The 13,724-nt window shown below is 53.1% G+C and overlaps 1 protein-coding gene across 4 annotated transcripts in view; it reads right to left on the bottom strand.

Moving 5' to 3' along the window:
• Positions 1 to 13,724, bottom strand: part of ACVR2B (activin A receptor type 2B) — a 37,051-nt gene that overhangs the window by 12,371 nt on the left and 10,956 nt on the right. For 2 of the 4 annotated variants that reach the window (NM_001314169.1, XM_018066624.1), the window contains 7 exon segments: positions 304 to 418; positions 1,977 to 2,125; positions 2,444 to 2,587; positions 3,092 to 3,235; positions 3,314 to 3,465; positions 3,618 to 3,727; positions 3,988 to 4,195. In NM_001314169.1, coding sequence (NP_001301098.1) covers positions 304 to 418; positions 1,977 to 2,125; positions 2,444 to 2,587; positions 3,092 to 3,235; positions 3,314 to 3,465; positions 3,618 to 3,727; positions 3,988 to 4,195 — 1,022 coding nt within the window. 4 annotated transcript variants of the gene reach the window in all.

Here is a 13,724-nt window from a genome sequence, read left to right as displayed (position 1 = left end):
TCTGCTCAGGTTTACCTTTAGGTTACTTTTTCTCCAGGTTTTTGATTTGGATTCTTAAAATACACTTATTTATTCTTATCTTGTTTAATAATTACAACTGAAAGAGGGAAGGGAAATCTGTTTCTCGCTGACTGGCGCAGGAAGCCACACCACCCTCCAGGCTTCACCTCCCCACTGGTGAAATGAGAGCATTACCCCTGGGGTTCTCAGACAACTCTGATCTCACGGGGTGACCCCTGTCCCCTGCCAGCTGACACCAGAAGGGCAGTGTCCACCCCCGTCTTCTACCCCGAGGCTCATCACCTGCCCGTGAGTGTCCCCCGGAGGTTTCCCTGGCTCAAACCGAACAGCCAGGCCAAAGTCAGCCAGCACAGCAGTGAGGTCACTCTTCAGCAATACATTCTTGCTCTTAAAGTCCCTGTGGAGACGGTGGACTGAGATGGAGCCGAACCTGTGATCCAATCGGCCCTGCTCCTGCCTTCCCACCTGGACTCCCAGAGCCCTAAGCCGGGGCCCATCCCACCCTGTGGGGAGCGGGGTCTGCACCAGGTTGGAGTTCCACGAAGCCACCCAGGCGGGCAGCTTTAGTACACCCCGCTCCGTCAGTGTGAGAATCCCTAACTGCACTCCGACCAGAGCTGTCAGAGCAACGACAACCCCTGTCCAGTCCCCAGCATCAAAGGCTGGCTCTCACATTCTCAGAGGGTTTGAGGAGGGGCACTGCAGCTGGGGGATGTGAGTTTCCTGGCAAGAATTTACACCATTTGGGATGTGAATGAGAAGAGAAGTTTCAATGCATTTGCCTGATTCTGAGCAGGCCCCAGAGCAGAGGTCCCCAGCCTCACGATCTAATGCCTGATGATCTGAGGTGGAGCTAATACAGTAATAATAAAAATAAAGTGCACTGTAAATGTAACATGTTTAAATCAACCTGAAACCACCCTCACCCCAGTCTGTAGAAAAACTACTGTCTTCCACAAAACTGGTCCCTGCTGCCAAAAAGGTTGGGGACCGCTGCCCCAGAGGTTTGAGCTGCTCTGGAGGTGGCACAGTGGGCGCTGGGGTTGCACTCAGCTCTGCCTTTCCCTAGCAGGTCCTCAACTTCCACATGCCTGTCTCAGCCTTCCTCTGAGGACTCAACTGATGGACAAATGCTTAGAGCCACCCCTGGCACGCTTCCTATGCACTGTCGTTAGCCTGGACCCGATGGAAGAGTCAGCATTCAACCGAGTCTGCCCTACAAAAATGGTAATTTCCTACAGTCAATGCCCTGTGTCATTCATATTGCTCCCACTGGGGCCCTGCAGCTTTGAGGCTCCCTCACAGTCAGAGAACCACACTAAGCTGTCATCTCATCTGTGCTGCTGTCCCTTCCCCTGTAAGAAGGGCTGGGAAAAACAGTACTTATCTCACAGAGCAGTTAGGAGGCTTAAATGACTTGGCATTTCGGAGTGTCTAGAGTGGTGCCTGCCACTGCGATGAGGAGGTAACACAGACCAGCTCTCAAAGCACCATCCCAGGACTCCAGAGAATCCCCGAGACTGTTTCCGGGGATCTGTGAGGTCAACATTCCTTTCATAATAATCCATTATTCGCCTTTCTTAAAGCTCATTCTCCCAGGACTACAGAGTTTTCCAGAGGCTACATACTCACGCTGTCACTCTGACAGTTAACAGGATACGTATGCTGTAACACAGCAAGGATCAATGCACAGAACTCCAACCAGGGACAGAATCAGCACTTCCCTCTGTGGCCACTGGAGGGCACCAGAGAACCAGCCTGCAAGACCACAGCCAGCGCAGACAAGGGCAGAAGGCAGGGGAAGGGCCAGGGTTACCCCTGACACACCAGAGCGGCTAAGCATGTTTATGAAACTGAGACCGGCCCCGCCACGCTCCCCGGGCCCTGCTCTCAACCTCCAACCCTCTCTGTGGCTCCAGGTCGAGAGAAGAGAGGGCAACTGCTAACCCAGGTACCTGTGGGCAATAGACGGCTTGTGGCCCTCGCCCCGGCACCAGGGCACATCCTCGTGTAGGTATGAGAGGCCTCTAGACATCGTCTCCGCCACGTGACACAGCTCGTTCCAGGTGATGATGTTCCCCTTGAGGTAATCCGTGAGGGAGCCCTACAGGAGACGGCACAGGCTCTGGGCACGCGGGCAGGATCCAGCCCTGCCCCTGGAGGGCCGCACCCGTGGGTCAGATGGCTGAGTGCCCCACCGGGAGGCTGGCACCGACGAGGCCAGGAGGGGCTGGGAGGCGGGTGGTGTCAGACAGTGAGGATCATGACGTCACTACTCCTGTTTGCAAGAACTGATCCCAGGGAGAGGGGTTCTTCCTGCAGACCCTCGTGTCCACACCCGTGGAAGGGGACCTCAGGGGAAGGCCACAGTGGGGCCCACGGTCACCTCCCGCGGGAGCAGGGTTCACGGGGCGAGGCTCACCTTGTCGTGGAAGGCTGTGATGAGCCACAGCTCCGCCTCCAGGCTGGAGCCTCGCTTCTCAGCGGCAATGAACTGCAGCAGGTTCTCGTGCTTCATGCCAGGCGTGCTGAAGATCTCCCGCTCACTCTGCCACGACTGCTTGTCCTGAAGCAGGGAGGCGCAGCTGAACCCCACCGCAGCCACGCCACCTGGCAGCTTCCCACCCGCTCCCAACCTCCTCTGTCAGGGGCAGGGCAGGACTCAGCTGGGCCGGGGACCACAGGCCAGCGGTGAGCCCTGAGATCACTGAGCCCAGCACCTGGTTTACGACAGAGGGCACTGAGGCCCAGAGTGACAGAAAGGAGCGGCCCAGGACCACCCAACCAACGAGAAGCAGAGTGTCCTGGGCAATGGCTCCGTCAGCCTGGTGTCCAGGGCCTCTAAGCAGAACCTGATGTCAAAGCAAAACCCTAAAAACCAGGGTGGACTGAGGCTCTGCAAATCAGGGTTTCGAAAGCCCTACCCTAGGCCCACAATAAACGCTGCCACCCGCAATGGGGCCCATTCTTCTCTCACCCCGCGTGCACAGGGTATGGACTGCTCTTGGGCAGGAGGGCTCAGGCCCCAGCCCGATGACCTGGAGACCACGCCCCACAGGCAGACACACACCTGGAGTGGGAAGATCTTGACAGCCACGAAGTCGTTCATGAGCTGCGCCTTCCAGACACAACCGAAGCGCCCCCGAGCCTTGATCTCCAGCAGCTGCAGAGGCTTCAGGCCCACCAAAGGGGACGGGGGTGGAGGTCCAGGGTCCTGGGGAGATCGAGGGCTTAACAGGATCTGGCCTTTATAGGATCTACCCCGCCCCACCCCGAGCCAGCCCCATCTTACCTCGTGGATGTCCACGTGGCCGTAGGGGGGCTTGCGATGTCGGTACATCCAGAAGGCCAGCAGGGCGATGAGGGAGAGGCCCCCGACGGGCAGCAGCGAGTAGGCCAGCACAGTGAGCAGGGTGGGGGCTGTCGGGGGTGGCTCGTACGTGACTGGGGGACACACGGAGCCCAGCATCACACAGTCCGCCTACCTGCACACCTCCAGGGCCAGAGCAGAGACCCCTGCAGCCGCTCTCCACCCCACGCAGGAGCCAAGCACCTGGGGGCCAAGGCCGGCCCACATCTGCCCCCCACGCCCTCACCTTCTGGGCCACCCGCCTCGGGAAGGTGGGTGAAGCGCTCGTTGCAGAAGTTGCCTTCGCAGCAGCAGAAGTACACCTGGGGGTTCTCCTCGGTGGCCACGCACTCCTGCCTGGAGGCACAGGTTCCCACCCACAGTTCGCCTGAGGAACAGACACCCAGGGCGGCCCAGCCAAAGCCCTCACCACAGACAGAGATCCCTATGGGGAACTGTGGGGGTCGGGTTGCCCAGAAGCAGGACGCAGAGTCGGGAGGGAGATCCAAGGGCGGACACCTCCCCCAGCATCACTGGGGACCTCGAAACCCGGGAGGGCTGGGACCCGGCGAGAGCCCGGGTGGACTCCAGACACCCGGCCTCGGGGGCAGCGGCACCTGTCGTAGCAGTTGAAGTCGTCCAGCCAGCAGCCCTTCTTGACGAGCTCGATGGTGCCCGAGCTGTTGCGCCAGGAGGCGTAGCAGTGCAGCCGCTTGTCCCGCTCGCCCTCACAGCGCTCCAGGCCACTCTGGTTGGTGCGCTCCAGCTCCCAGTTGGCGTTGTAGTAGATGCACTCCCGCGTCTCGGCCTCCCCGCGCCCGGAACCTGTGCCCAGGGGAGGCAGCTGCTGCTGAACCACCCCAGGGCCCTGGGGTGGAGGAGGGGCGGGCACAGACTACCAGCCAGGTGCGCAGGGAGGGGCTCGGCCAACACCTGGGGCTCTGGGGGGCCTCCCTGCACCACAGCAGGGGGCCCGAGACCCCGGGCATGTCAGAATCACTGCGTGTGCTGGAGTGGGGCGGGAGGCGGATGCTAGACATGCCATTCCTGGGCCCAGCCCAGATCCCTGCAACTGGAGTCGGGGCAGGATCTGTGTTTTTAACCACCCCCTTTGTCCCAGGTGGTTCTGGTGCAAAACTCGGGGACCACTTCCGAGAAACTAGGAGCGCAGCTTCCTGCCCATTTCTCTGTCTTGTCTCAGAGCACCTCTGCTAGCGAGGGGCGGGGCTGGGGGAACGGGGTGGACCTAGGAGACCAAACGCTGCGGCAGGGCCCAGGCTGGTGCCAACGATGCCCACACCTCTCCCTCCCCCCGCCCACCTGCAGCAGCACTGGCAGCTGCATACTCTGCAAAGCGCCCGATCCAGAGGGCACACGGGACCCACTGCCTCCATGTCAGCAAATCTAGTGGGGGTCCTCGGGGACTGGTGACCTGTGGGCCAGACCCCCAAGCTGGGCTACAGACGGGGTGCTGGGCACAACCCCACCCTCCTTCCCCCGACTGCTGCACACTACATCGCCAGGCTCTTGAATATGCTCGGCTTCCAGGCTTCACACAAGTTACTACCTCTGGCTGAAAGGCATTCCCCACTTTCTCCTTTAAATGTTGGCTCTTCTCTCTCCCTGGAGGCCAGGCCAATTACTCTCCACTTCCACAGGCCTTTGCACTTCCTCCATCACCTCATTTATCCCAAGTGACTAATTGCCTATTGCTGTTTAAGGGGTTATTCCAGACATTCAAAAAGTATAAAAATAATGCAACCGAATAATCCCCCCAGAGACAATAACATAATAAACACTCATATAAGAAACAAAACATTACAAATGTGCTTGATGATTGCTTCTTAGATGTCAGGCTTCCCCCACAGGACTGCAAAGCTGATGCTTTGACAGCAGAAACCTTGACCGTCTTGAGTGCTAGAACCAGGTCCAGACACAGGCTGGAAAGATGGGCAGAGGCACCGAAAGAAGGACGGACCAATAACCAGACAGAAGGACATAGTTCTCTCCTGGCTGGAGCTGGATTGTCGAGGGAGGGGAAAACGAGGGATGGCCTCAGCCTACAGCCCAAGCCCTAGGGTCCATCTCTGCTCTGACAACAAGCCTCTGCGCCCCATATAAAGCTGGGAGCCCGGACAAGAGACATTAGCAGACAGCAGGAGTGTTCCAGGCTTGGCCCAGCTCCTCTCTCCAGGCTGCTGACCAGGCAGGCACCCCTCTGGCCACTCCTGTGAGCAGGACCCATGCGGACAGGGCTGGGAACTCCAAATCTCAAGGCTCCAGTTAAGACCAGGGGCTCAGGATGACCGTGGACCCACACCTGACAAGATCCTCCTACACGTGCATGCGTGAAGTCGCTCAGTCATGTTGATTCTTTGTGACCCCATGGATTACAGCCTGCCACCCCTGTGTCCATGGGATTCTCCAGGCAAGAATACTGGAGTGGGTTGCGGTGCCCTCCTCCAGGGGATCTTCCCGACCCAGGGACGGAACCCATGTCTCCAGCGCCTCCCGCGCGGGCAGACGGTGTCCTACCACTAGCGCCACCCGGGGAACCCCACACACAAGCTGAAAAAAAGGGGCCTCGACCCCATTCAGGTCCCGGTTTGGACAACCCCCCGGCAAGTGCCCCAGCCACCTCGTGCCTCTGTTTCCCCACTCGTGTAAAGGGGATGCTAACAAACCCACTTCCTTGGCTGTCCCAAGAATGACGTGAGTTACTGCATTTTAAGTGAGAACGATGCCTGGCACCATCACTGTTATATCAGAGTCAGATCCCTCCCCACTGCCAATGCCATTTCGTCACAGCACAAGCCCCCCGCCCCATCAGGCTGGGGGTGTGTACACCCACACCTGCAAGAGCTTTGTATTCAGAGCCCCAGGGGGACTCGGGGAGACTGGGAGGCTGCATGCCCCCCCACTCTCATACTCTGCTGCCAGCTGGAGAGGAATCCCCCTCCTCCCTCCTCCCTGGCACTCCTTCTGCACACACTCTGCTATTTATAGCCTCTGGCAACACTCCAACCACAAGGCCGCCTCCGCCTTTTAATAGACACAGGGCTCCTGCCCACACTCATAGAGCCGGGGCCCCTACACAGGAGGCTCCCCCAACCCCCGCCCATTCACCCATCCCAGCAGGAGAAGAAGCTGTGCCCCTACTTGCTGCCTCAGAGCCCAGAGGGGCACCTCCCCCGAAGACATGAGGGTAAGGGGTTCATTCTACCCCGAGCACCAGCCAACCTGAGCACTAGCCTCTCAAGGAATCAGGTATACAAGCAGCAGTGTCCCCAAGAGGCAGCCCTGATGTTCCAAGGAGTCTACACGTCGGTGGGAAGACACCTCTGGTGCTCCCCAAGCCCCCAGTCCAGGCGAGACACGGAAACCCCAATCCTGGACACACAGAACCACGTGCAGATTCCACTCAGAACCCACGATCTGAGAGCAGGATGGACCTGAATGGATGGGCTGTGACATGCAAGGTCTGTTTCCCAGGCCAGCTGGCCTTGGATGTCCCCAATTTGCACTTGGGGAGACAAGGGGGAAATCCAATGGGGGGAGAGAGCGGGCTGGAGACCTGAGGCAGACCTTGCGGGGAGGGTGTGCAGCCGGGGCAGCCACGCCTCCCCTGGAGACCCACGAGCTCTGGGTCTGCGGAACATTCAGCTCAGCCAACAGCTCTCTGAGGTACCACAGACCCCAGCAGCCAGCCGGCCGCTGCGCTCTGCCCCTAGTTCCTGGGGCTCCCTGAACAGCCCCGCCTCTCTATGGGCACAGTCCCCCTACAATGCGGAGTGGTGAGAATGGGATACCACCCACCTCAGGCGCCAGGTCACCACCCCCCGCTCCCTGCAGGAGCCACCAAGCCAGAGAAGCGGCCAAGTGAGGCAAGCCCAGCCTTCTCCCGCATCGTCCAGCCTCCAGGTCTGCGCAGAGACAGCCCCCACCCCACCACACAAGCGCACACAGAGGTCAGGCTCCCTTCCCCGGAGGCCATGCTTTGGGCTCCCCTCACCCTGCCCCAAGGAGGGACCTGCCCTTGGCTGAGCACCCGCTGTCACCGCAGGCTCCTCCAGAGCAGACAAGGAGGGTCCCGAAGGTGGGGGCAGCCAGCGACAATATCCCGATCTGAGTTTGTGACTCCGCCTCCCCTGGTCCACACAGGATGCTCTTCACCATCTTCCCCACGACCAGAGTAGGATGGCTGGTGTGTGCGGGATAAAGGGAACTTAAGTGGAGGTGAGGAGGAGGGCTGGAGCATCAGACAAACACACACACACACACACGTGTGCACGCACCGTGCAATGACACACACATACAAGAGGCAGAAAAGAATCCCACAGTGGACTGCGCCCGTCTCTGAACTTCTCCCACACACGAGAACAACTCTACCCAAGATGTTTATTAAGGGTCAAAACCGGGTTTTGGGCCCAAGGCTGCCTCGCTATGGAGTACACACCCTCTTCACCTGCTCTGTGACGCCTCTACTCTCGGTGTTAGCGAACAGCTCACTGTATGGCCAGACCACAGCCTCAGGGCCCACCCTCCTGTTGGACCTTTAGGGTCCTTGACAACATTTGCTGATGTAAGCCCTGCCGCCATGGACCCTCCTGGGGTCCTCTCCTGTGTGTCTTCTCACAAGCGGGTGTTCCTCTAGGGGATACACCACAGGTTAGAGGTCAGAGATGGGGGGACCCAGGGATGAGCATCTCCAACTCACAGGACAAGGTCACACTGTTCTCCCACGTGGATGTACCACTGTACGTGCCCAAGAGACTCCAGCCCCACTGGGCCACCCCTCAGCCCCTGCGACGTGCTAACCGGGCCAGGGTGAAATCGGACGTCACGCTTTTGATCCCCATTTCCTAATCGCTTGTGAAAGTGGTCATGCATGTGTGTGTCAGCCCCTTCTGAAAACTGCCTGTTCACGTCCTTTCCCATTTTTCCGCTGGGCTGCTTCTCCTTTGGGTTATAGAAATTTTTTACATATTCCAATAAAACTTTTCTTACTACAAAATACCCCCTTTCATTTGTTTGCTCCTTGCAGAAAGCCTACTTTAACGTGACATTAACACAGCTATATGACATTTCTCGTAGTTAGTATTTTCCCAATTAATCTTTATCCAACTCGTACTTCAAATCTTTCTGTATCTCTTTTTATCCCAACTCAACCTAATACTGTCTGATCTAAAACTGAATCCCGGGTCCAGGAAGATTCCATGTGCTGCGGAGCAACTAGGCCTGTGCAGCAGAACTACTGTAGCTACGTGCTCCAGAGCCCGTGCCTCATGACAAGAGAAGCCGCTGCAAGAAGTCCCCACACGGCGACCAGAGTAGACCCCGCCTGCCACAGCGAGAGGAAGCCTGTGCACAGCGACGCAGGCCCAGCACAGCCAAGAAACCCCCCATTACAGGTCCCATTACAAGTACCACTGTGTTCAAGAAAACTGGAGCTATCAAGGGGACATTTCATGCAAGGATGGGCACAATTAAAGGACAGAAATGGTAAGGACCTAACAGAAGCAGGAGAGATTAAGAAGAGGTGGCAAGAATACACAGAAGAATGATACAAAAAAGGTCTTAATGACACATAACCACGATGGTGTGATCACTCACCAGACATCCTCAAGTGGGCCTTGGGAAAGGCTAGTACGAACAAAGCTAGTGGAGGTGATGAAATTCTAGCTGAGCTATTTCAAACCCTAAAAGATGATGCTGTTAAAGTGCTGTGCTCACTATGTCAGCAAAATTGGAAACCTCAGCAGTGGCCACAGGACACCCCAATCCCAAAGGGCAGTGCCAAAGAATGTTCAATCTACCGCACAACTGTGCTCGTTTCACATGCTAGCAAGGTCCTGCTCAAAATCCTTCAAACTAGGCTTCAGCAGTACTTCAGCGGACAACTTCCAGATGTGCAAGCTGAGTTTAGAAAAGGCAGAAGAACTAGAAAGAAAACTGTCAACATCTGCTGGATCATAGAGAAAGCAAAGGAATTCCAGAAAAACATCTGCTTCATTGACTATGCTGAAGTCTGGATCACAACAAACTGTGGAAAGTTCTGAAAGAGATGAGAGTATCACACCACCTTACCTGTCTCCTGAGAAACCTATATGCAGATCAAGAAGCAACAGTTAGAACCAGACATGGAACAACAGACTGGTTCAAAACGGGGAAAGGAGTACAACACCTGTATATTGTCACCCTGCTTATTTAACTTATATGCAGAGGACATTATGAGAAACGCTGGGCTGGAGGAAACTCAAGCTGGAATCAAGACTGCTGGCAGAAATATCAACAACCTCAGCTATGCAGATGATACCACTTAAATGGCAGAAAGTGAAGAGGAACTAAGGAGCCTCTTGATGAAGGTGAAAGGGGAGTGGAAAAGCTGGCTTAAAACTGAACATTCAAAAAATGAAGATCATAGAATCTGTTTCCATCACTTCATGGCAAATAGGTGAAAAAGTGGAATCAGTGACAGATTTTATTTTCTTGGGCTCCAAAATCACCACAGACAGAGACCGCAGCCATAAAATTAAAAGACACTTGCTCCTTGGAAGGAAAGCTATGACAAACCTAGACAATGTATTAAAAAGCAGAGACATCACTTTGCCAACAAAGGTCTGTTTAGTCCAAACTATGGTTTCTCCCACAGTCATGTACAGATGTGGGAGCAGGACCATAAAGAAGGCTGAGTGCCAAAGAACTGATGCTTTCGAATTGTGGCGCTGGAGAAGTCCCCTGGATTGCAATATCAAACCAGCCAATCCTAAAGGAAACCAACCCTGAATATCCATTGGAAAGACTGACACTAAAGCTGAGGCTCCAATACTTTGGCCACCTGATGTGAGAGCCACCTTGCTGGAAAAGACCCTGATTCTGGGAATGATTAAAGGCAGGAGGAGAAGGGAGCAACAAAGGATTAGATAGCTGGATGGCACTACCAACTCAATGGACACGAGTCTGGGCAAATTCTGAGAGGTAGTGAAGGACAGGGAAGCCTCGCATGCTGCAGTCCACGGGGCTGCAGAGTCGGACACGACCTGGTGGCTGAACAACGTTTAAATTTGTTTTTTCTCTACAGTTACCACCTTTAGATTATCATTTTAGATCCCACTTCAGGGACTTCCCGGCGGGTCCAGTGGCCAAGACTCCTTGCTCCCAACGCAGGGGGCCTAGGTCTGATCCCTAGATCTGACCCTACATGCCGCAACTAAAAATCCCAAGTGCGCAACACCTGGCACAGCCAAATGGATGCATGTTTCAAATTCCGTTATTTCAGCCACTTGCACCCTACTTCCATTTCATTATAGGCTAACCTTCAACGTGTACGTTTATGCTAAAAGCCGAAAGTTAATCAACATCTCTCCTATCCCTTATTGGAACTTCACTGTTCTAATTACCTCCGTTCAACCTACATTAAACTAGTTTAACATAATATTTGTGTTCCTTCCCACAGAACACCTTTCTTCAGTACAGATCTTTGGATAAAGAAGCCTTATCTCTCTGAAAATGTCATTTTGTTCTTTTTCCTAACTGACAGTTTAGAAGAACATAAACTGTTAGGTTGAGTTATTTTCTCTCAGCATCTTGAAGGTATTATTCCACTGTCTTCTGGCTTTCACCATTACTGCAGAAAAGTCTGATTAGTTTAACTTTGTAGATATTCTGTCTTTTCCCTCTGGTTGCTTTCTTAGATCTGCTTCTTGCAATTTCACTAATGAGCTATATGTTTAAGTTTATTTGTACTGCTCAGAGGCATGGGCTTATGCAGTTACGTGCTAAGTCGCTTCAGCTGTGTCCCCATGGACAGTAGCTTGCCAGGCTCCTCTGTCTATGGGATTCTTCAGGCAAGAATCCTGGAGTGGGTTGCCATACTGCTCAGAAGAATATGCTTTTAATCTGATGATTCACATCTTTCATTGACTCTGAAAAATTCTTTGTTGTTGTTGCTCAGCCACTAAGTCATTGTGTCCAACTCTGTGACCCTGTGCACTGAAGCACACAGCGCTTCCCTGTCCTTCACTATCTCCCGGAGTTTGCTCACATGCATGTCCATCGCATTGGTGATGCCATCCCACCAGCTCATCCTCTGTTGCCCCCTTTTCCTCCTCCCCTCAAATTCCCAGCATCAGGGTCTTTTCCAATGAGTTGGCTCTTCCTATCAGGTGGCCAAAGTATTGGAGCTTCAATATCAGTCCTTCCAGTGAATATTTAGGGTTGATCTCCTTTAGGATGGACTGGTTTGATCTCCTTGCTGCCCAAGGGACTCTCAAGAATCTTCTCCAACACCACAGTTTGAAAGCATCAACTCTGGCACTCAGGTTTCTTTATGGTCCAACTCTCACATCCATACGTGAGTACTGGAAAAACCACAGCTTAGACTACATAGACCTTTGTCGGCAAAGTGAAGTCTCTGCTTTTTAATATGCTGTCAAGGTGTGTCATGGCTTTTCTTCCAAGAAGCAAGAGTCTTAATTTTGTGGCTGCAAGCCCTGTCTGTAGTGATTTTGGAGCCCAAGAAAATAAAATCTGTCACTGTTTCCACTTTCCCCGCATCTATTTATACCTCCGTGTTCTATGTTCTGACATTCCTATTATAAGCATCAGACCATCAGACCAGCCTCTTAACTCTGCTTTCATATTTTTCAAATCTATGTCTGCTGCTGCTGCTAAGTCGCTTCAGTCGTGTCCGACTCTGTGCGACCCCAGAGACAGCTGCCCACCAGGCTCCCCCGTCCCTGGGATTCTCCAGGCAAGAACACTGGAGTGGGCTGCCATTTCCTTCTCCAACACATGACAGTGAAAAGTAAAAGTGAAGTCACTCAGTCGTGTCCGACTCTTAGCGACCCCATGGACTGCAGCCTACCAGGGTCCTCTGCCCATGGGATTTTCCAGGCAAGAGTACTGGAGTGGGGTGCCATTGCCTAATCTGTGTCTAAACACCATTATAGATAATTCCACAGATCTAACTTCCAACTAATTAATTCTCTCTTTAGCTGGGTCTAATTTGCTATTTAGTTCTAATTAATTTATAAATTCAATTTATCTATTATTTAATTTCGACAAGTTCTACTTAAAAAAAAAAACCTTCTTGGTCAATTTTGATACTTCCATTTCTTGTCATACTTCCTAATCTCTAGTTTATATAAACTCCATAATTTAACTTCCTAAACATCTATTTATCCCACTTGTTACTTTTGATGATTTCACTCATGGAATCTTGTTTCCCTGTGTGTTTTGGAATTTTGGATTCTGTTTTTGGATACAGAACTTATGTTCAGTGGCGGCCTTTTCTGTGGGAATAAAAAGTGAAGCCAAGTTTTTCCAGAAATAATTTATATTTTTGCTTCTGCCAAATTCTGCCAAATTCTCTAGGACAGTACCAATCTGGAATCACTGTAATTATTCAACTTCAGGTTCCCAGGAAACACAGATGGTATAAACTTCAACTCCAAGCTCATGGAAGCACACAGATCTATGGTTACAAATTCTCAAGTGGAACTACCCACCTCCCCAGTAATCAACAATTTATCTATTCCCTTTATCAGGAAAAGAACGTTCCCTCTTGTCCATACTTTCACTTAATGAATAACCCTGCAGAAGTCGTCTTATGTGAGAGCCTCAGTCGCAGTTCCACATCTTATCTCCCGGGCCTCACACACTGCTACTAAACCCGCATCTTTACATTATGGAAGGAGGCAAAGTCCCTCAGGAGAAAGCAGCTTTCGCCAGTGAAAGGGCACAGCTCTAGTTTCCAGCCCACTCTTGCTTCTCCTTTTTTATACATGCAATTATGAATATACATTTAAAAAGGATATTCGCTATACTTTATCCAGCATTTCCACGTGTCTTGTATAACGAGGTTTTTTGGCTGTTCTGTTCACTATTATCGCCAGAAATGCAAGTTCGGAGCAATTTTCAAGGGTGACAAGAGGAGCTCTACCAGCCTGCATGCTAAGTCGCTTCAGTCATATCCATCTCTTTGAGACCCTGTGGACTACAGCCTGCCAGGCTCCTCTGTCCACAAAATTCTCCACAAAATGGAGTGTGCTGCCATGCCCTCCTCCACGGGATCTCCCCCACCCAGAGATGGAACCCAAATCTCCTACATTTCCTGCACTGACATGTAGGTTCTTTACGACTAGTGCCAGCAGAACAAGAAATCAAGCCATGTCACCTCGAGTCACATTCAGCTTCGACTTTGTAAATGATTCCCTAACACCATCCACAGAACAAGGTTGGGGGGTGGGAGGGGGATTTCCCTGGTGGCTCAGTGGTAGAGAATCTGCCTACCGACGCAGGAGACAAGGGTCAGTCCCTGATCCGGGAACATCTCACGTGCCACGGAGCAATT

The sequence above is a fragment of the Capra hircus genome, chromosome 22 (genome assembly GCF_001704415.2).
Source record: "Capra hircus breed San Clemente chromosome 22, ASM170441v1, whole genome shotgun sequence".
NCBI lineage: Eukaryota > Metazoa > Chordata > Mammalia > Artiodactyla > Bovidae > Capra > Capra hircus.
This window is presented reverse-complemented; position numbering and strand designations above follow the sequence as displayed.